Below are 20604 nucleotides of genomic sequence, written 5' to 3'. Positions count from 1 at the left end.
TGGTGTCTCTTCCAGTTGCTTTTAATTTAAGTTCTTGCATCTGCTTTTTTGGAGGGGTGGGATTTTGAATGAGACTTCCTTTTCTCCAAGTCTTGTCGTATTTCCAAAGGAAACTCCCGTAGGTTTTCATTAACGCAGGGGAGGCAGAACCTTTTTGAGTAGAAAAGACTACATTCCTGTAAAAAGAAATAAAAATATATATATGTAATTAGCAGTATAGAAAAATGGAATTGGTTACATTACAGCTTCTCTAAACAGTGTTTTTTCAACCTTTTTGATCCCAGGGACTGGCTTGCTGCCATCTTAAGCTATGTCAGGGAGACTTCAGGGACCAGCACTGTCCATGGTCTGGTTATCGAGAACCACTGCTATAAACCAGACTTTGTATTCACTGTTCTCCCTCCTCCGTTCAGCTCATGTCGCTTCCTCACTAATGGGGAGATCATTCCTGGTTCATTCAGCAGGGTAGGAAGCCACAAGAAGCTTTCTCCCTCCAACCCCCATTCAGGGTTAAAGGCAATTGCGGTCCTTACACATTGCTACAAAGGTGGTTATGTGAGAGACCATTTCTTATGGCAGTGCCTAGCTTTACTGTAACTTCAGCTGCACCTTGATCCATAGCCCACTACAAAATATACTATTCTTTGTACTGCTCTTTATGCTTAGTGTTGCTGCGGGCACAGATCCAGATACACAGATATTGTGGTGGTGAACTCCACAGAAATGCTTTATCAATGAACAACGGAATCTAAAACATAGTTTAATTCAATTGTGAAATTATCCACTTACCACTGCCTTCTTAAATTAGTTCTTTGGGGGGAGAAAAAGGTGATATTGAGGGGACAAAACTCTTGTAGCTAAATTGGAGTTGGCCATGTAGATTGCTTCTGCTTGAGTTTTTGCTGGGGTACTGCCACATCTGTTGTGAATAAGGCCAATGGTTTCCCTGATTCTATTGTGCGGTGACTCTTGGATCCAGCATATTTCACAGATGATTAGCCAATGCTGTAGGCCCAAAAATGTTGATCCAGTTGGCTCTAGCTAGGTACTTCTTATAAAGGAAGAGGTGAAAGCATAGCTGTGATATTTTAATCCAATTTGCAATTCACAAGTTTGCCAACCTTGAAGACAAGGTTATTAATGTATCTGTTTCTCTGCCCTGTAGTGGGACCACAGTTTATGGTTCTGCTGGTGTAGACCACTAGGTTCCACCTGCGATTCCATGCATGGAGCTGGCATTGGTATTGCTGGTGGATTATTCTTGGAGATAATGATTATTCTTCAGGGCTAATGAAGAATGCGCCTTTATATGGTTTCCTTACAGGTACTCAGTAAATTGGTTCTTTCATGCATTCAGTACTGAGACAGGTTGGTATCACTTTAGGACATACCTATATCTTGGAAAGCCCCATCTCTGAGGCATGGTCTGAAAAGGTATTTGTTATACCATCTAGACAGCCTACTGGCTGTTTGTCCCTAGCTGCTCTTCATTCTTTATAATGGCACTGACAGAGTGGTGATTTTCAGTTTTTAAATTGGCCATGCTATTATTATTTCTGTTCTAGCAGGTCACACCTGGGATCAGGGCATCGCTGTGCTAGGCATTGTCCCTACATATAGCAAGAGACAATTCCTGATCTGAAGAGCCTACAACCTAAGTAGACAAGAAGGAAGCATTGTATCCCCTTTTGGAGATGATGAACTAAAGCCCACAGAGATTGAGACTTGCCTAAGATTACACCCGCAGTCTGGGGCAGAGCTGGGAATTGAACCCAGGCTTCCCAAGGCCATTGCTTTAATCACAAGACTCTGCATTGTACTTAAGTCTTCTAAGATGTAGACGCTGGGTGTATTCAAGATCTTCTTCTTTGATGCTTGTCCTGCTGGGAGTCAGCCGTCCATTACCATCTACTGTTTAAGCCGTCCATTACCATCTACCTGCTATCATGCCCCCACTCTGCAGATAGTCAAGCCTTTGCTGTGGTCAGCATTAGAGAGCAAAATTCACTTCCCAGTCCTTCAAAAAAAAAAAAAAAATCTATATCTGTTCAGCTTTCCCGCTTTTGCAAAATACCCTTAAAATAACATCTGACCCCTTGGCAGTATATTTATCACTTCCCCCTTTGGGATGTATTGGACCCCGGAGTTTTTAAAACTGCTTTCTTTGCATGGCATTATACGCCGTACTGAAATACATTGGCCAGGGATGTTTTAAGATATTGCTGTTAAGTTACACAGCCCACAACAGAGTACAAATAGCTCCTCTGCTGGTTTATTTTGGGTTGAAACAGTCAAGGGAATCATCTATGCTCAAGCAAATGCTTGACTCAAACAAAGTATCTCACACGGTGCTCTCAGTATTATCACTAGTATAATGCGTGCTGTGAATCACATCAGAGCAAATGACCTCAGTGAGATTTAAGACTAGGAAAACAGATTAAGGTAATATAGTGAACACCTTGGCTAGTGAGTATATTCAGCCTGTATTGCTGAAGTTCTGGCTTTTTCCTTTTCACTTTTCAGATGAAAGTGAACCCATTATTGCCTGATAAATTTAAATGGTATCTCCAGACTAACTGAAGCTAAAAGCTGTCAGACCTATCCAGACAATGGAAGCTAGCAAATTAAATCCAGCATCTAAGGGGAGCCAGGTCCGGTTTTGCCAGATGTTTCTCTTGTACCATTGCACACTAACAGAAGAACTGAAAGCAACCTGCTATTATTAAAAAGTTGTCCTACATACTGATCTGCCTATTTACCACACTGCCCCAGTGAAGTGTGGCTTTCTTTAGCTTCAGAGGTTTATTAATCCACTGGGATGAGCCCAAATCTGGGAGCCACAAACTCCTGAGCTCTAATCCTAGCTCCGATTCCATGTATGGCCTTGGGCAAGTCACTTAACCTCTCCATGTCCTAGTTTCCCCTACATGAAAGAGGAACATTTACCTATCTCGCATGGACATCAAAAGGATTAGTTAGGTAACATTGGAAAAGTTCTACGGAAATGCTAAGTGTTATTGCTAAATGCATTTAGTAACCATCTTCACACATTTTGCTCTATATCAAGTCAGGCCAGTTTGGTAGGTATTCCCAATTCCTTGCACATCTGTGGCCCTGATCCCACTGATTTAGCTGTCTTTCTTTTGCCTGTTCAGGTTAGCTATTGAGGTGGGCATGTTTATTGCTGTCACTGTCACAGGTTTTTGTTAGGAAAGATACTATCTAGGAAAATCTTGAAAGCTCATACAGAAAAAGGTGAAATGAATTCAAACACTTAATAAACTGCACTAATCCTTTTAGCTGACAAATGGTAGCTCTCACTTTCCTATAAGAGTTTCAGAGTGTTTGGCTGAAACTCTGAATCCATGATAAATTTAATTGGTGGAATTGAAAATACTAGTTGAAAATCTTATGTATATCAGCTGTTAAAATATCCTGAATTTAGCAAAGTAATCAGTAAAGGGTGCCTGATTTACTCCTTTACATTGCTAAAGAACTCAGTGGCACATAAAAGCTTTAAGGGTTCAATCCATTTCCCACTGAAGCCCTCAAATGGCTCAAGTCTTCAGAAGAAGAAACAAATCTCAGTTTGTCATCTGATAATTTTCTGATTTCCATAAATCTAAGCAATGGAAGAGAATTTAAAAAGGGGAAATAAAGCTATCAGGAGAAAGTCTTAGAAAACTTGTAGATGTTATGACTTAATGTTTGCCCCAATTAACATAGGGAATCAAATCCATCCCTGGTGTAACTTCTCTGAAGTCAAATGAGTTATATTTGAACTTGACCCAGTGTTGCTGGCCCAAACGTATCTATGCTACATTCCTGCATTACCACCTTGATCAATGGAACGTAGAGGAATTTGGCCTCACTATCTTTCTCCTGTAGAATATTCTGTATTTTCCTCTGCTTCCTCAACAAATGCTGCCTTGCATCGGCATTTGAAATGTCTCAATTGCCCATTTGTGCTATCACACCATACCCCAATCTCCGCTCTGTCCCCTGCCCCAGCATGACTCCTACAGCAGGGTGTGCAAGAGGGGCAACAGAAAGGACTTATGGAGGCACTATGCTGTGGCTACACTGGGGATGGGACAAGTCCAGCAAGCTGTGGTACATTCATCACCCCTATCCATTGCTGGGGCAGTAAAGAGGGGGTAGAATTTGTCCCATGGTTTGTTGTAATCGCAAAGGGATCTGAAGGTTTGGAAAGAGATCTACGACTCCCTAGCACTTCTACTCACTGAAAGAGCGCTTCAGTTGGGAGTGTGAATTTCATTCTTTTGTAAGCATAATCTGCAGCAAGTTTGTACACATTCTCATTTAATACATGGAACAATGTTTATGCGCATTGGCAGGACAAAAAGGCAGCTCATTGAAAACAAACAAACTCTTTGGTTCTCCCCTGTTGCTGTTTGATCTTTCACCAATAGGTCATTGAGACTGGAAGAAAAATGAGAGCAAAAATATGCACCATGTATCACATGTTACTTACTGTGCCCACACACACCCGTCTGTTACACAAACTGCACTGAGATCCAAGGATAAGGAATTTGTCCTTGTCAGGGATGAAAGGATCTTTCATGACATAGCTTTCTTCCAGGAGGCTAGAAGAAAATAATTCCATGCTTTAAAAAAACAATTTCAATTTGTGTCTGTTGTTTCCACATGAAGATCTCTTAGCAACCAATACTTTATTATTGCCATAATAGGTATTCTACACAACTTTTAACCACATTGTTTTAACCCTCATATTTATTATTACGTAGCCAAATTAAACACCTCTTCAGTACAGTCCTTTCAACTATGTGGTTTTTAATTTGGAGTCTGTTTCAAAAGTTGGCATTTACATGTAAATGCCTTTACCACTCCTAGCTATGTCAAACCTGTAAACTTAAAATTCAAACTCTCATTGGTAAGAGCTGGGTGGTTTTTTTTTTTGGTTTTTTTTTTGAGGGACCAAAAGATTCAAACCACTTTATTTTTTTTAATGAAGTTAACAGTAAAACAAAATTCACAACCTTCCCCGCCCCCTCTCTTCAGTGCTGATTTGGCAGGCAGCAATAAAGTGATCTAAAATACTCTTGTTTTAACTCTTACAAACTCAGGCTACACTGTTGTTCAAGAGCAGAGGTCGGCAACCAGGGGCAAGCAAGCCGATTTTTTCTGGTACGCTGCTGTCAGCTGGGGTCCCAGCCACTGGCCGCACTCAGCCCGCTGCCTGCCTGGGTGAACGGAACCCCACGCCGGCAGCAGGCTGAGTGGGGCTGACAGCCGGGACTCTGGTTGCCAGGAGCCAGCGGTCAGAATCCCAGACCAACGGCTGGCTGAGCCGCTCAGCCCGCCGCTGCCCCACTCAGCCCGCTGACTATCTGGAGTTCCAGCCACTGGCCCCTTGCAGCCAGGGTCCCAGCCCCCAGTCCCGCTCAGCCTGCTGCCTGCCTGGGTGAACGGAACCCCCAGCTGGCAGCAGGCTGAGCGAGGCTGCAGCCGGGACCCTGACTGGCAGGAGCCTGACTGGGTGAGCCGCTGTTGGTCTGGGGTTCTGTCTGTCACCCTGCTCAGTCTGCTGATGGTCTGGGGTTCTGGCCACCGGCGCCTTGCCAGCTGGGGTCTCAGCTGCCGGCACCGCTCAGCCCACTGCCAGCCAGGGTGAACAGAACCCCTGGCCTGCAGTGGGCTGAGCAGGGCTGGCAGCTGGGACCCCGGCTGGCAGGAGCCGGTGGAACCCCAGACCAGCAGCAGGTGAGCCGGCCTGCTGACGGTCTGGGGTTCCAGCCAGCCGGAGTCCCGGCCATCGGCCCCACTCAGCCTGCTGCTGGCCTGTGATACCAGCCGCTGGCCCCGCTAGCCTCGCTGCTGCTCTGGGGTTCCAGCGCCCAGCCCCTGCCAGCTGGGGTCCTGGCCGTTGGCCCCGCTCAGTCCGCTGCCAGTCTGGGGTTTCGTTGGGGGACCCCTGTAAATGTAAAATTTATTACTGGCATGCAAACCTTAAATTAATGAAGGTTTGGCACGCCATTTCTCAAAGGTTGCTGATCCCTGCTCAAGAGTATTAAGGTGATGCGTTGCAAGAAGTTGGCAGCTTCAGGAGGGGGAAGTCAAAGGCCTTGGGCTTCCCAGGTGCTCCAGGTGGCTCCTCAATGAAGTCAATTATGTGTCTGCTCACAGCCCTGCAAGACTGGCTCATTATTGGATGAGTTTGATTTAAATCACAATTAAATTCACAGTGAAATGGACAACAGAACAAAAAAACCCCCAAAATAGTCTTATACCCCGATGCTGCCCTTTTAATGTAACTGGGAATGTGGGGGAAGGGAGGTGTTTACTCAAACACTGAACTATCCTGGAATTTTAAAGCATTATAGCTGTTGGTTCTGGGTAGAAAAGCTGGTCTATAAGCCTTGTAGGACGCTAGGCCACAAAGGATTAATTACACCTAGGCAAGGCACTGTGTATTCATGAAGACTCATTTACACCCTTAACATAGGGTTTATTTGATGCAAATCCTGGTCTTTGGGCATGTCTTCTGCTCTACCCTGAATTTTGCCCAGCTTGCATTAGAAATAGTGAGCAGAACAGAAAAACATGAACTAGGAGAGCATGGGGAATAACTTCTTTGGTTATGCTTCCATTTCACTGAATAACCCAGTTTTGTCTTCACACTCTTATGTCCCCATTGCAAAAACATGGTTCTTCGTTCTTCCGACTAGAGGGAGATTAGAAGCCTGCTGGCGCTTGGATTCATATATGGAGACCATCCTGATGAGGCAAGACTGTCTCCCATAAGTCATGGTCCAATGCCAGGCCAAGCTGGTACTGATCAACTGTTGTTACCATTTTACAGCATGCTCAGCGATCTGGCCTCAACCCAGCCAAGCACTAAGCACATACTTAATTTTAAGTCTTGTTGACTTGGATGGACTCCATGGATTTACTCATGTGCTTGAAGTTAAGCACATGGGTAAGTGGTTTGTTGGAGAGCTTGGCATTTGGCAAGATTGAACTCTGACTGCACAGTTGTTGGGCCAGACTGTACCTACCTGTTCTAGCAGAGATTTGTCTAATTCAGGCAAATACATTTCTAAAGATCTTTAAGATATATATTATATGAAAAACTATTTAAACAACCCTACAAAATGTAGTTTACCACATGCATTTAACTCAGGCATTAATTAAGGCACAAATTAGTTGATATACAGGGCATTTTGTGCAATATTGCATCATTCCACAGTGTGAGATTTATAAAATCCAAATACGTTCAATGAGAGCTACCCCAGAAGAGACTGTACTTACACAACAGAATGAGTATTTGGGGGTTTCTGCCCATAATAGCTGTATGGGGCTGTTAGCCCACATAGTTGGCATTCAAAGTCTCCTTTCGGCTGGGCTTCTTTGTGGGAATCCATCTATAAAGCTACATACATGAAAACAAATCATTTTAGATTCAAAATACAGTACTGGGAACACCCATAAAGGTAATTCAACTGACCTACTCCAATAGCCCTGTCTAGCCTCACCAATATCAGGGGAAGAATTTTGGATGATAGCACAAAGGGCCTAAAGAGTAAACATCAAAGGGAGATCCTCTTTTTACCTTTTCTCTTCTCTTCACATATTGAAAGCCATTTATTTTTTATTATTATTTTAGGGGGTAGAGGGAATTAAATAGGTGCTTACAGCTAGGGTCCTAAATCTGTATTTAGGCTCCTTCACAAGTGGCCTGATTTTTGAGTGCTGTGTCCCCCATTAAAGTAAGCACGCTGCTCATTTAGGGCCTAGATTTCTCAAAGCTGCCTGAGGATTTGAACAGCCTATGTGTCTAAATCCCCCAGACAGCTTTGCAAATTTCAGCCAACATGCCTAAAAAGGGCTTTAGGGGCCTACCTTTATGCATGTTTTTCAAAATCTTGGCTAATCAACAGTAAGAACTGTGTTCTCTCTAGTTCCCGTTCATTTTCAACCCAGGCCACATCTTTCTGAGTTTTCAAAAAGCTTGGTTTGATGTATGTTATAGATTGCATTCTGATATAATCAGACACATGCAGCCAATTTTAACACAAGTACTGTATATATGCATGCACCAAATTAACACACATCCACGAACAAACACCTGGCTACTTAGCTGCACACAAAGTTGCCTGATTTGTATGTACAAATGCACAATTCCATGGGCACAACTATTGTGTCATATTTGAAAGTCATCAAAAATGAGTTCTGTTTTTTCCAGTTTCCTACTACCAACCCCTAACCTTTTCAGGTCCAACAGCAGTATCATCTTGTACCGTAACCCTGTCAGATCTGGGCTGGGTCAGCAAGTGAACAAGACCCTGTCAAAGGGTATCTGCTCTCTGGGGATAGACTTATCCCAGCTTCCCTGGACTGGAGCAGGTGATTCTAGTCCAGCTAATTAAAGAGAGTTGCACTCCATCTGGGCTTATAAAGGGCTGCTATTGGGCAGCTGGGGGGGATAGATTACAGTGAAGAGGTGTTTGCACCTGTGGTGGGTCCCTAGAGCTAGGGGCATAGGGAAGCAGCCCTGTAGATCAGTGGTTCCCAAACTGGGGTTCACAGAATGGTACAGGGGGGTTGCCAGAAAAATTTCACTAATGGCAGCCAGAGGATCCCACGCATTGGAGGCAGCAGTTGCAGGGCAGGGAGGACCCCACGCATTGGAGGATGGTTGCAGGGCAGACAGCCCGAGCCCCAGGGAGAGCGGAGCTGAGCCATTTAGGCTGACAGCCCGAGCCCTGCTCCCGTCAGCGGGGAAGCCAGCAGCCCGAACCCCAGCGCTCCGCGCGGGGCTAGCAGCCCAAGCCCCAGGGAGAGCGGAGCCAGGCAGTTGGGGCTAGCAACCCAAGCCCTGGCAGTCAGCGGGACCTGCAGCCCGAGCTCAGTGGAGCTCGGTTGACCGGGGCGGTCAACAGGGTCCAGTAGCAGGAGCCCCAAGGAGTGAGGAAGAAATTTAAACTTAAATCCCTGGAAATATTCATTTTTAGGAGGGGGTTCACGAGATTTCACAATTTAGTGAAAGGGGTTTGTGGGCTGTTAAAGTTTGGGAATCACTGCTGTAGATGCTACCCCAGTGAGGAAGCAGAGCTGACTGAGGCTTAGGGTTGCCACGTCTGGTTTTCAGCCAGAAATTCTGGTCAAAAGGGGACATGTACGGTGTCTGATCAGAAGTACTGACTGGACACCAAATGTCTAGTTACTGCCTGCAGGGATGCTGGAATAGGGGGTTACTGCCTGCAAATGCCACTCCCAACCTGCTCCCTGCTAACTGGGGCTGGGGACTGGGAGGGGCCACGGTGAGGTACAGAACAGTGAGGCAGATAGGCTCCATGTCTGCTCCCAGGCTGGCTCTGCAGGCAGCAGGTGAGTCCCAGGGGAGGGGGAGTGAGTAAGTGGGGGAGAGGCCTGTAGCATCTGGTTTTAAGAAACTGCAAAGTTGGTAAATCCGCTGAGGTCAGGAGGCTGCTAGGAACTGGAGTGCCAGAGACCCCTGGGAGGGGTGGCCCTGAAACTTGGGCCAAGAATGGAGTTAAGACAGTGTTCTGGTTCCCCCCCACCTCTGTTTAAAGACCCTCCTCTTCCTAAGACTCTCACCTTGGTGCTGGTGGTTCGGACCCTTCCTTTGGGGTCAGTACTGTAGGAACGTCCCATCAAAGTGTGAGGGAGCCCTGGGCTGCTGGAAGGTCTATTTTTTCAGATGAATTAAGAAGGGGAACCTGCCCACCTGTTATTAAATAGCACGTGACACTTTCCAAAGGAGGAAGGGGTCCGAATCCTGCACTTGCAAGGATCACAATGGACTGAGGTCAAGGAGACGCCACACGGGTTCAGCACTCTTTCCACACACAGATCATAATGCAGGTTTGGGGATTTAGTGTGCTAATCTCAGTCTCCCGAGCACAGTTCACTTCAGGAACAGCCTCTCTCATATTCCTCTGTAACTAAAATTCACCAGCAGTTTCAACTGGACAGCCTATTCCTCACTTCATACTCTAATGATGCTACTATCGTCAATGCCTGAGGGGACTTCATCTCTGTGGGAACCCTCTACATCTTTTAGCTTCCTCAAAGGGGCAGTGAAACACTTAAAGTGCTTTAAGAAAAGGAGTACTTGTGGCACCTTAGAGACTAACCAATTTATTTGAGCATAAGCTTTTGTGAGCTACAGCTCACTTCATCGGATGATGCATTCAGAATTGTATTTTCCACTGAATGCATCCGATGAAGTGAGCTGTAGCTCACGAAAGCTTATGCTCAAATAAATTTGTTAGTCTCTGAGGTGCCACAAGTCCTCCTTTTCTTTTTGCGAATACAGACTAACACGGCTGCTACTCTGAAACCTGTTAAAGTGCTTTGAGAAATCTGGATTAGATCTGGGCTGTGTATGTGCAATGTATTCTTTCAAGCAGAGGTTCTTAAAATCAGCTATGTACAAAATGCACTTAAAGGATCAGTTGTGAAGCCTGCATTTTAGATGACCAAAAAACTCCTCCATGTGTAATTAGTAGCAAAACAAATATATCCCTGTATCCAAATGAGATTCTGTGACCTCATTTGGAGTATTGTATGTTTAATTTGGTGACCCAAATTGCAATTATTCAAATGGTGGTAAAGAATGCACTGTAGGCCAGTGAGGATTGTTTGAAGTAAGGCATTTAAATAAAATCAAATTACAGTATCTCTGAGGGGTCTCACAGATTGTCGAGTGTGTGAGTTCAGATTAAAAGACCAGATAACTCGGGGTTCTGAATTGAAATAGATTAGATACAGAAAGGAGTTGCTGGCATGTAGAATAGACATGGCTCAGGGACTACTAAAGGGAAGGAATGACGTATATGTAGAAACATGTCTGGCTACAGCAGTTGAAAATCATGTGATCCTGCCTGTACGGCAGTGACTGGATTAGGTGAACCTCCATTGGACTCAAAGCAATGAGACACTTACATGAAACTTGATGTAGCTGATGCAACTGGAACAGCATTTTTCCTGAGCCTCATACCCTAACCAAGTGTTCTCTAGTATTTTCTCAGTGAGGTAGACTGAGAGGCCATGCTAACAAATTCACTATCAGGAAATAGTATTTTCTCTCCATGCAACATACGAAAAATCAACCAGAAACCATTCCTTTGCTGGGCAGGACACACAGTCTCAAAGCTCCAAAGAACTCCCAAGGAGGAACAACATTTAAAAAATAAACCTTTAGTAATCATTACAGGTGAAGCAGTGGCCTAAAGGGACTCAAAATCTTTCCAGGTGTTGGTATCGGTTTCCTCCTTTAAAATGCCCACATCCTCTCAGACAATGGGGAATTTCTGAAGAAGCGCCATGTTCCAGTGATGTGTAATATTATCTGGCAAGTTTGCCATGCATCGGCTGCCGCTGAGAGTGGTGCGAGGAGCGCCAGGAGCTGGGAGTCCTGGTGCTGCAGATTAGGTCCAACGACAATTGTCACCCCGAGCACCAGGGGCATGCTGGAGGGGACCCTGAAGGCAGCCATCCACTCACTGTACATGGAAACCCTGAAGTGTAAACCGGACCAGGGTAAAGCCTTCGAACTGACCAGCAGGTGGGATGCCAGCAACCACTTCCTCGCCGGGGGCGGCTTCACCCATTTCGCCAACTGGTGGTTCATCCACCATGCCTGGCTCAACTGCATCCCGCTCAATGGAGCCGTCCGCCATGGGAACTGACACAAGCGTTGCAGGAAGTGCGGCTACTCGAACGAGACCCTGCCCCATGTCCTGTGCAGCTGCAAGCCCCACTCCAGAGCCTGGCAGCTGCGCCACAACGCCATCCAGAACAGCCTGGTGAAAGCCATCGTACCGCGCCTGGGGGAGGTCGCCGTGAACTGCCACTTGCGACCTGACGTGGTAGTCACCGACGAGGCCCAGAGGAAGATCATCCTCATCGACGTCACGTCTCCTTTGAGAACAGGACCCCGGCCTTCCATGAAGCCCGAGCTCGTAAGCTGGAAAAATACGCCCCCCTGGCCGACACCTTGAGAGCGAAGGATTACGAGATGGATGCCCTGATCGTCGGAGCCCTGGGCGCTTGGGACCCCAGCAACGAGCGTGTGCTGTGGACCTGTGGGATCAGTCGACGCTATACACGGCTCGTGCGGCGCCTCTTGGTCTCGGACACCATCCGATGGTCCAGGGACACCTACATCGAACACATCACCGGCCACCGACAGTACCAGGAGGTGTGAGCCGGTACGACATCATGCATCAACTATGGGAAAGGGACTGTCATAAATATAAAGGGAAGGGTAAACCCCTTTGAAATCCCTCCTGGCCAGGGGAAAGCTCCTCTCACCTGTAAAGGGTTAAGAAGCTAAAGGTAACCTCGCTAGCACCTGACCAAAATGACCAATGAGGAGACAAGATACTTTCAAAAGCTGGGAGGAGGGAGAGAAACAAAGGGTCTGTGTCTGTCTGTATGCTGGTTTCTGCCAAGGATAGACCAGGAATGGAGCCTTAGAACTTTTAGTAAGTAATCTAGCTAGGTATGTGTTAGATTATGATTTCTTTAAATGGCTGAGAAAAGAATTGTGCTGAATAGAATAACTATTTCTGTCTGCGTATCTTTTTTGTAACTTAAGGTTTTGCCTAGAGGGGTTCTCTACGTTTTTGAATCTAATTACCCTGTAAGATATCTACCATCCTGATTTTACAGGGGGGATTTCTTTATTTCTATTTACTTCTATTTTTTATTAAAAGTCTTCTTGTAAAAAACTGAATGCTTTTTCATTGTTCTCAGATCCAAGGGTTTGGGTCTGTGGTCACCTATGCAAATTGGTGAGGCTTTTTACCAAACCTTGTCCAGGAAGTGGGGTGCAAGGTTTTGGGAAGTATTTTGGGGGGAAGGACGCGTCCAAACAGCTCTTCCCCAGTAACCAGTATTAGTTTGGTGGTGGTAGCGGCCAGTCCAAGGATAACGGGTGTAATATTTTGTACCTTGGGGAAGTTTTGACCTAAGCTGGTAAAGATAAGCTTAGGAGGTTTTTCATGCAGGTCCCCACATCTGTACCCTAGAGTTCAGAGTGGGGGAGGAACCTTGACAGGGACTGAGAGACTTTTTCCATTGGATCATATGAACTGGAACCATAAACTCACCGAACATTAAATCCCACCAAATAAGGGTAGATCCATCCCCATCATCGTATCCACTCACACACTTTATACTCCACACCTGAACATAGCCATTATATGGACAATATACCCCCGTATCTCAATGTCTGTACTTTGACCGGTTAAACTTTTACCCCCAATCGGGGAGATTGCAGATTATGTATTCCTTACGCCAACCGTTCCTAAACCGAATTTCACACCCCTTGATAATCTGTACCTTATTCCCTGATAACCAGAAACTTCTATGCTTAAACTCTGTACCGTTTTCTTTTTACTTCAACATTATCTTAATAAAATTATCTGGCAAGTTTGTGGTTAATGGTAAACTTGTTAATATTGCTCATTTACAGCTTGATTCTGCAAGGCACAGAGCATTTTGGTCCTAAAGCCAAAGCACTTAAGCACTTACTAACTTTAGGCATGTGAGTACATTCATTGAAATGAATGTAACTACTCATGCTTAATGTTAAACAGATGTTTAAATGCTTTACTGGATTGGGGTCAGAGTGCCCAGCACCTTGTAGCATCAACCTACAAGTGTGGTTAGAAACCTGGTGGGGGGAGATGCCCTGATGCCATGGTGATGGTGGTGCAATATATATTTTAATTCAATACCAAGAAACCATTTATAATTAAGACACAGTTTAGTCTAGTGATGGGATAAGGGAATGTTCCCTTGACTGATGTATGGTGTGGATTTGGATGGATGGGTCTAAATGCAGTTCTCTCAGGGCTCCTAAAAACTTCTGAGCTGCTCTGCTTGGAGCATTGTGCTAGTAAGATTTTAAAGCATGCCAGAAATAATAAATCACCATTAAATGGTCAGGGTCAGCGACAGTAAGGAATCTGACTCTGTGCTTCTCTTCTCATTAGCCCAGGTCTTTCCAATGTGTATTTTAAGCACTGACTCTTGATCCTTCATAGGACCCCTGAGTGACTGAAGAGCTAGATAAACTATACAATACACATTGTTCACACACAGATAAACAATTTGATAGGGTGTCAAGAAAAACCTTGCACTAACACACCTTTAATTCTTTCAAATTAAGTCCCTTTCAGGGACTTGGTTTTCCATGTAGGGTGTTCTCCTATTATTTAGAGATAGTGATAACCTACCAGAACATTTAGGGCCTAATCCTGTAAGGTGCTGAGTGTCCTCAACTCAAGAGTGCAGGAGCTGCTCAGTACCTTGTGGGAGCTGGTCCCCGGTCCCTAGCCCAGCTAATTCAGAATTACGCTGGAGTGCTTTGTTTTACCCAAAAATCAGCACTGGGACGCAATCACCTCCCTTAGAAAGCTAATCTGTTGAACAATCAATCTTATCGTTAAAAGCATTTTTCTCTTTCATCCATTATTTCTAGTTAATCCACTCTGAACAGTTCCCTTCCTGCCCAGCTCCTTCCTGTTGATGCCATTCAGGTACTTGTAGGTCATTTCTTTGCTGTCTCCCTACCTCTCCTATATGAATACAGATCTTCCTTTCACCTACCCTACCTTGATTTAGGGTAACTAGTCAGGAATTGAGAATAATGGCCAACTGAAGTGTAGCCATCATATGGCTTTCACTTATCCTTTCACTCCAGGAGATCATTTCACGGAATTAAATCCTCCTGTCTCCCTCTATCTGACTCCCTGAGGACAGGAGGATATTTCAGTGTTGCTAGCCATTATTCACTTGCAATGCACAGCCTCCCTCTAGCTGTTGAGTGTATTACCACAGCATGCCCTAGCCCCACTACTTAAAGAGAGCCTGTGGCTAGCCTTAAATCTGTCTCCCAAGCGGCAACATGACATGCAATCCAGAGCGCCATCAGACTAGCCCTGAAGACAGTCTTAAACATGAAAGCAAGTGTGGCAACTGAAAAGTCCTAAGAATCTTTGAATATGCACAGTGTGTCAAGGGGGTTTGTAAAATATGCTATCAAATCCTTTCCTTGAGTAAAGAACTCTTTAAACATAAGCTACAGCTCAAAAATGTGTCTCCTTAGATGCTGCGGAGTCAATCTATATATTTCTTTAAGATTTAACAAGGAAAAGAGAACGTCAACATTAAAAAAAAAATTGGATTAGGCAGGTATCTCCAAGAAAGAGTATATATACTGAGAAGAATTTCAGTGCATCGTGAGGAGGATTCCATGATGAGCCTAAATGCTGCCACATACTGTAATTAAGTGGTGAGTGTGTATACAGTATATGTACCTATGTCCTCTAGTGGCTAGAATCAGAATTGCGCAACTGTGTGTTATTGGCTCTATACTGTTAATAGGGATTCTCCGCTAGCTCAAGTGTTTGTCCCCTCCTCATACCCATCTAGGGTGACAATTCTAGGGGAGGCATGTGATAGGAATGAGAGAGAAAATAATCCCCATAATTAAACATGCTCAGAAGATTCTCAGCATGTTAGGGTTGTACAGCATCAGGCCACCTCCTTGCTTGAACTGATTTTGTCCCTACTTAAGTTAATTTATGACTGCTTTGTTAAAGTAATTTCCCTGGTGGAAAATAAGGTAGGAATGCTCTATCACAGTGCTTGTTCTCTCCTTCCTCCAGGTTACCATTTAAGAATAGTTACAGTGGGCCACACAAATGCAGATGAAAGTACCACTGTTCTTAAACACAATCTAACTTAACACTTTCCAAACTGCAAAAATCATGGTGTGATTTTTTTTAAGCAGAAATATGCAGCAAAAGAGAACATAAAGTGTTGAGAAATAAGAAACTGGCACTGTTAAAATAATCTTGGCAAGCATAAATTATAGCTCCAGCGATGTAGAATACATGTGTGTGGATGTTATTAGGCGGTTGCTATGAGATGCCAGATCTCCTCCATAGCTAGAAAGAAGTTCAGAGTTAGCATATAGAAGAGATTGGCCCTTTCCATTAAAATCTGCATGAAATGTGTCTCTGGTTTGCTTACCACCATCCACTAAGTAGCATGGACTGAGTTACAGCTGAAAAGCTGCCCAGTTACTTAAATACACATAAGTATTTAAAAAAAACCAAAAAAACAAACTTATGAAAAGAATTTAAGGGGCAATAGTGCCAAACTCAAAACACTGAAAGCCAGGAAATACATAGCAAAGTTATATCGCTACATATATAGTTTTCCACATACACCCACCCACACTAATAGTACATGAGCCCTATTCTAGTGTAGCCAAGCACTCTAGCATGTTAGCTAGGAAACATACTCTGCTTGTCTGGGTCTCAAATAGCAGTGATCAATCCCATCAAGACAGGGATCTGGCCGAGGATGTTTGAGGAGAACACAGATGTTCTCGCCACTCTAACTTTTGAGTTTCCCTTTCCAGGGGAGAAGTCTGGAAGTTTGGGGTTCTTGCACAAGCATCTCAAAGCCTTTGTGGAAGAAGTCTGCCAGAAGGATTTGTAAATAGGATGGGAAAAGTTTGCAGCAAAACTTCAGTCATTCTTTCAGTATGGCTTACAAATGGAGTACATCCTTCAGTCATGGACTAGTTACTTGAACACGTGCTGAGCTAGGATACGTCTAGCCTGCAGTCAGTAGGTGTGACTGCAGCTCAAGCTGACCTACCCATGCTAGCCTTTATCCAACTAGCTCAGGTCCTGGGACAGTAAAACCAGGGCAGTGAGAGTTTCATCAGGGGTTAGCCACGCGAGGCATTATCCAGGGTTCTGGGTTGGTTTGTACAACCCATGCTGAAGCTCATGCTGCCATGGCTTCACTGCACCAGTACCTGAGCTCGCAAGATTAAAGCTAGATCCAGTATGTCAGCTTGAGCGCCAATAGCACCTAGTGATGTAAGGCAAGCCTCTGTTTTCTGTAGCCACCCACAGAACCCATATATGAATTATTCCCACCCTATAAATAAGCCTCCCATGTTGTGAATTTTTAAGGTGCTCTGGATAAAGCACTGGAATGCCCTTATTCAGCCCTCTGTCAGTGTGCTTAGCCAGTCTGTTCATCTAGGGGAGGTTCTTCTCCCCAGCCCTAATTTTAGGGATCCTTTGAGCTATTTGGCCTGGGACAGTACACAGGCATTACAGTCCAACTGCTTGTTTCAACACCAGTTTCTTGGGTGTTGCTGTCAAAAAAAGAGCCAGGTCTGACAATTTTCCATATTTTACTGTGTAACCGAGATAAGATGTGACCTTAGTATAGGTTATCGCCGCTGTCTGAGGCAGAACACCTTTTCCTGTAAATCTTAGGGACGTTTCACTCACCATTAGATCTGCACAACCTATTTTCTGAAGTAGAGGTGTCCGAATTCTTCCCTCTACCCTGTCCAAAAGGGATTTTGGCCCAATCCTCAGCTGTGCTTCAGCTCCCTCAGTCACAGCCGAGAAGGAGGAGAGCAGGTGGGGCCCTTTTATGGCCCCACATCGATGAAAATGTCACCCTTTTGGCTTAAAACCGATTGCTGAGGCCACTAATGCTGCAGGTCTGGAATGTTCCCAGCTGCCAATGTATTGGAGAGGTGCGGAGCTAGCTCTGGTTAGCCTTCAGGAGGCTTCAGACTCAAGAGAGAGAATTCTCCAATAGTCTCAAAGAATCAGAGTCACATGATAAGTAATATTTCTTTAGCCTCGATTTCCCCCATCTATAGAGTAGGGAAGGCTAAGGTTACACCGGGAATCAATGGCAAAGGTTAGCATATAGAATCCAGATCTCCAGATTCTCACGCTGTCTCCATTAATTAGAGCATTTTTTCAGCAAAACCCGCTTCCACTCCCTAAAAAACACAAGACTGATTTGATGTGCCCCTATATAGTGGGGCACCCAAGGTTCTGCTTCATTGCATTGGTTTGAAGGAAGGGCCATAATTCTTCTCACTTCCACACTTCAGTTCCCAGGCTATGAAATGACAATCCTCAGTGTGCCAACTGCTGGGGCTGTTCCCTATCCTGGGAAACCATATCACATCCTCAGCCAGAGCAAAGGGAGAGCAGCATTTTTCACTGCACTGCAGGATTGAGGACCCCGAGTGCCGATAACAGCTTGTCTTTACTTAGAAATTGTACTGCTTTAATTATACCAGCATAGTTATGCTAGTATAATCCCCTAAAATGGATGCAGTTATACTGGTAAAAAGAAGTTTAGAGCAGTCTAATTTATTCCCCATACAAGAGGGGAAATAAACTATAGTGATATAAAGGACCTTTATACTGGTGTAACTGCATCCAAGCCTTGGGGTGTACCAGTATAATTATATCCATTTAAAAAACAAAATCACACTCCTAATTGTGTGTGTGTGTGTGTGTGTGTGTCTCCCCAGGAAAAAGGGTGGGGTGGGTGAGAAAGCCTGGATTTCTGCTGGACATGGCCCACCTTGATTACCATGCACATTGTAGGGAGAGTGGTCACTTTGGATGAGCTATTACCAGCAGGAGAGTGCGTTTGTGTGTGTATGGGGGTGGGGGGGTGAGAATTCCTGCACAAATCCAGGTTATGGCCCACCTTGATTATCATGCACATTGTGTAGAGAGTTGTCACTTTGGATGGGCTATTACTAGCAGGAGAGTGAGTTTGTGTGTGGGGGGGTGGAGGGTGAGAAAACCTGGATTTGTGCTGGAAATGGCCCAACTTGATGATCACTTTAGATAAGCTATTACCAGCAGGACAGTGGGGTGGGAGGAGGTATTGTTTCATGATCTCTGTGTGTATATAAAGTCTGCTGCAGTTTCCACGGTATGCATCCAATGAAGTGAGCTGTGGCTCACGAAAGCTCATGCTCAAATAAATTGGTTAGTCTCTAAGGTGCCACAAGTCCTCCTTTTCTTTTTACTCCTAATTGAAATAGTTATACCACTGTCAATGCAAAATCTAGGAGCAGACCACACTTAAGCGTTCTATAGTTTGCTGGCATTTTGTAATACATGTGTAAAGACTCCCCTCCACTTTGTTAATATGAACTGTTCCAATTCTTTCCATGGAAAGAATTTCACAGAAATATACTCGGTAAATAATAACAAGGAGTCCTTGCGGCACCTTAGAGACTAACAAATTTATTTGGGCATAAGTTTTCGTGGGCTAGAACCCACTCCACGCATCTGATGAAAGCTTAGGCCCAGATAAATTTCTTCGTCTCTAAGGTGCCACAAGGACTCCTCGTTGTTTTTGCTGATACAGACTAACAGGGCCACCATTCTGAAACTTGGTAAATAATGGGTCTCCATGAACAGAAGAGCAAGAAATAAATCAATCAATCAATAAAAACAACCGGAACTGTTCCCAGGACCAAGAGTTGGGAAAAGAGGGAGATATCTTGGGGCCCTTGTTTAAAAAATCCTGACATCTCTGTGGCCCTTCTCTTATTCAAGGGTGCCTTTTCATCGCTTACAACAGCCTCCCATACTGACAGAGCTCTTCAGCCTGCTAGAATATGCATCCGATGAAGTGAGCTGTAGCTCACGAAAGCTTATGCTCAAATAAATTGGTTAGTCTCTAAGGTGCCACAAGTCCTCCTTTTCTTGTTACCCACATCAGTATCTCTTACTAAAGGCACTGGGATGACCATCAATGCCTAGCTGTTGCCTAACTGCCCATTCACGTATAGGGGACATGGATTCTAACTCATTAGGCAGTGCCAGCTGCCAGTGCATAAACTGCGAATGACACAGACAATATACGCCGTGTGTCAGAATCTACTTAGCCTTAGGGACCCAAGGTGCTGCTGCTCGTTCAGGTTGTGGCACTACAAGTTAAAAGGGACACTGTCCATATATATATATATATATATATAATGTTTTAAAAATAAAACTTACCCTTGTTCCCAATAACCCAGTGGAAACTTGACACTGAAACATGCCTGCAGATTCAACAGACCCTCTTGCTGGCTGCAGCCATCATCTGAGCCGCAGGCTTCCTGGTTCCCGTGCACTGCTCGTGATGACATCAGAGGCTCATGCACTCTTCCCCTCCCGCTCTTTAAAGGAGCAGTGTTCAGTCAACATCGACAGGGCGGACCCACCTGCTGCTTTGCCGTGCGTAGCAAGGGCTTTCTGGTACAGCAAGAGTCCTAAATTATGTGTGGAGAAAGCCGTCCAGGGCTTCAGGTTAGAAGCCAGATAATCTGCATGATGGTGTATTTTCAGTTCAAAGATTCAGAGAACTTTGGATCAGATGTGTGTGTGTTTCGAGGATACCAATCTGAATTAAACACGGGAGACAAAAGTAAAAGATATAATAGCCATTGGTTTCCACCAGTTTTCCAGTAGCATAGGTCTTTTGCACAGAAAAATGATTGAAATATCGGGCAGTCTGTTAAACTTCCAAGATCCCAAACATTTGGGAACTTCTTAGTCACTTTGTGAATTAAATTCAGCAGAAGTTTATATCTCCATGCCTCACTCAGATACTTTGAAATACACTGAGGAGCCAAACCTTTATTTATTCTGTAATATTTGGTGTTACATTTATAGGTGTATTGGCAAAATAACCAGCCTTTCCCTTACACAGGACCAGAATGAACCAGAACCAATATGA

At 44.6% G+C, this 20604-nt stretch overlaps 1 protein-coding gene across 1 annotated transcript; it reads right to left on the bottom strand.

Moving 5' to 3' along the window:
- CDPF1 (cysteine rich DPF motif domain containing 1) lies at positions 1 to 20014 on the bottom strand. Its single transcript, XM_084634719.1, has 4 exons — positions 19884 to 20014; positions 7294 to 7414; positions 4496 to 4607; positions 1 to 176 (listed from the first exon to the last, which is right to left on the bottom strand). The coding sequence occupies exons 2-4, from the start codon at positions 7404 to 7406 to the stop codon at positions 27 to 29; spliced, it is 375 nt and encodes a 124-aa protein (XP_084490845.1). The 5' UTR covers positions 7407 to 7414; positions 19884 to 20014; the 3' UTR covers positions 1 to 26.
- Between the last annotated feature and the right edge of the window lie 590 nt (positions 20015 to 20604).

Source organism: Lepidochelys olivacea, assembly GCF_965140295.1.
Source record: "Lepidochelys olivacea isolate rLepOli2 genome assembly, chromosome: 1".
Lineage (NCBI taxonomy): Eukaryota > Metazoa > Chordata > Testudines > Cheloniidae > Lepidochelys > Lepidochelys olivacea.
This window is presented reverse-complemented; position numbering and strand designations above follow the sequence as displayed.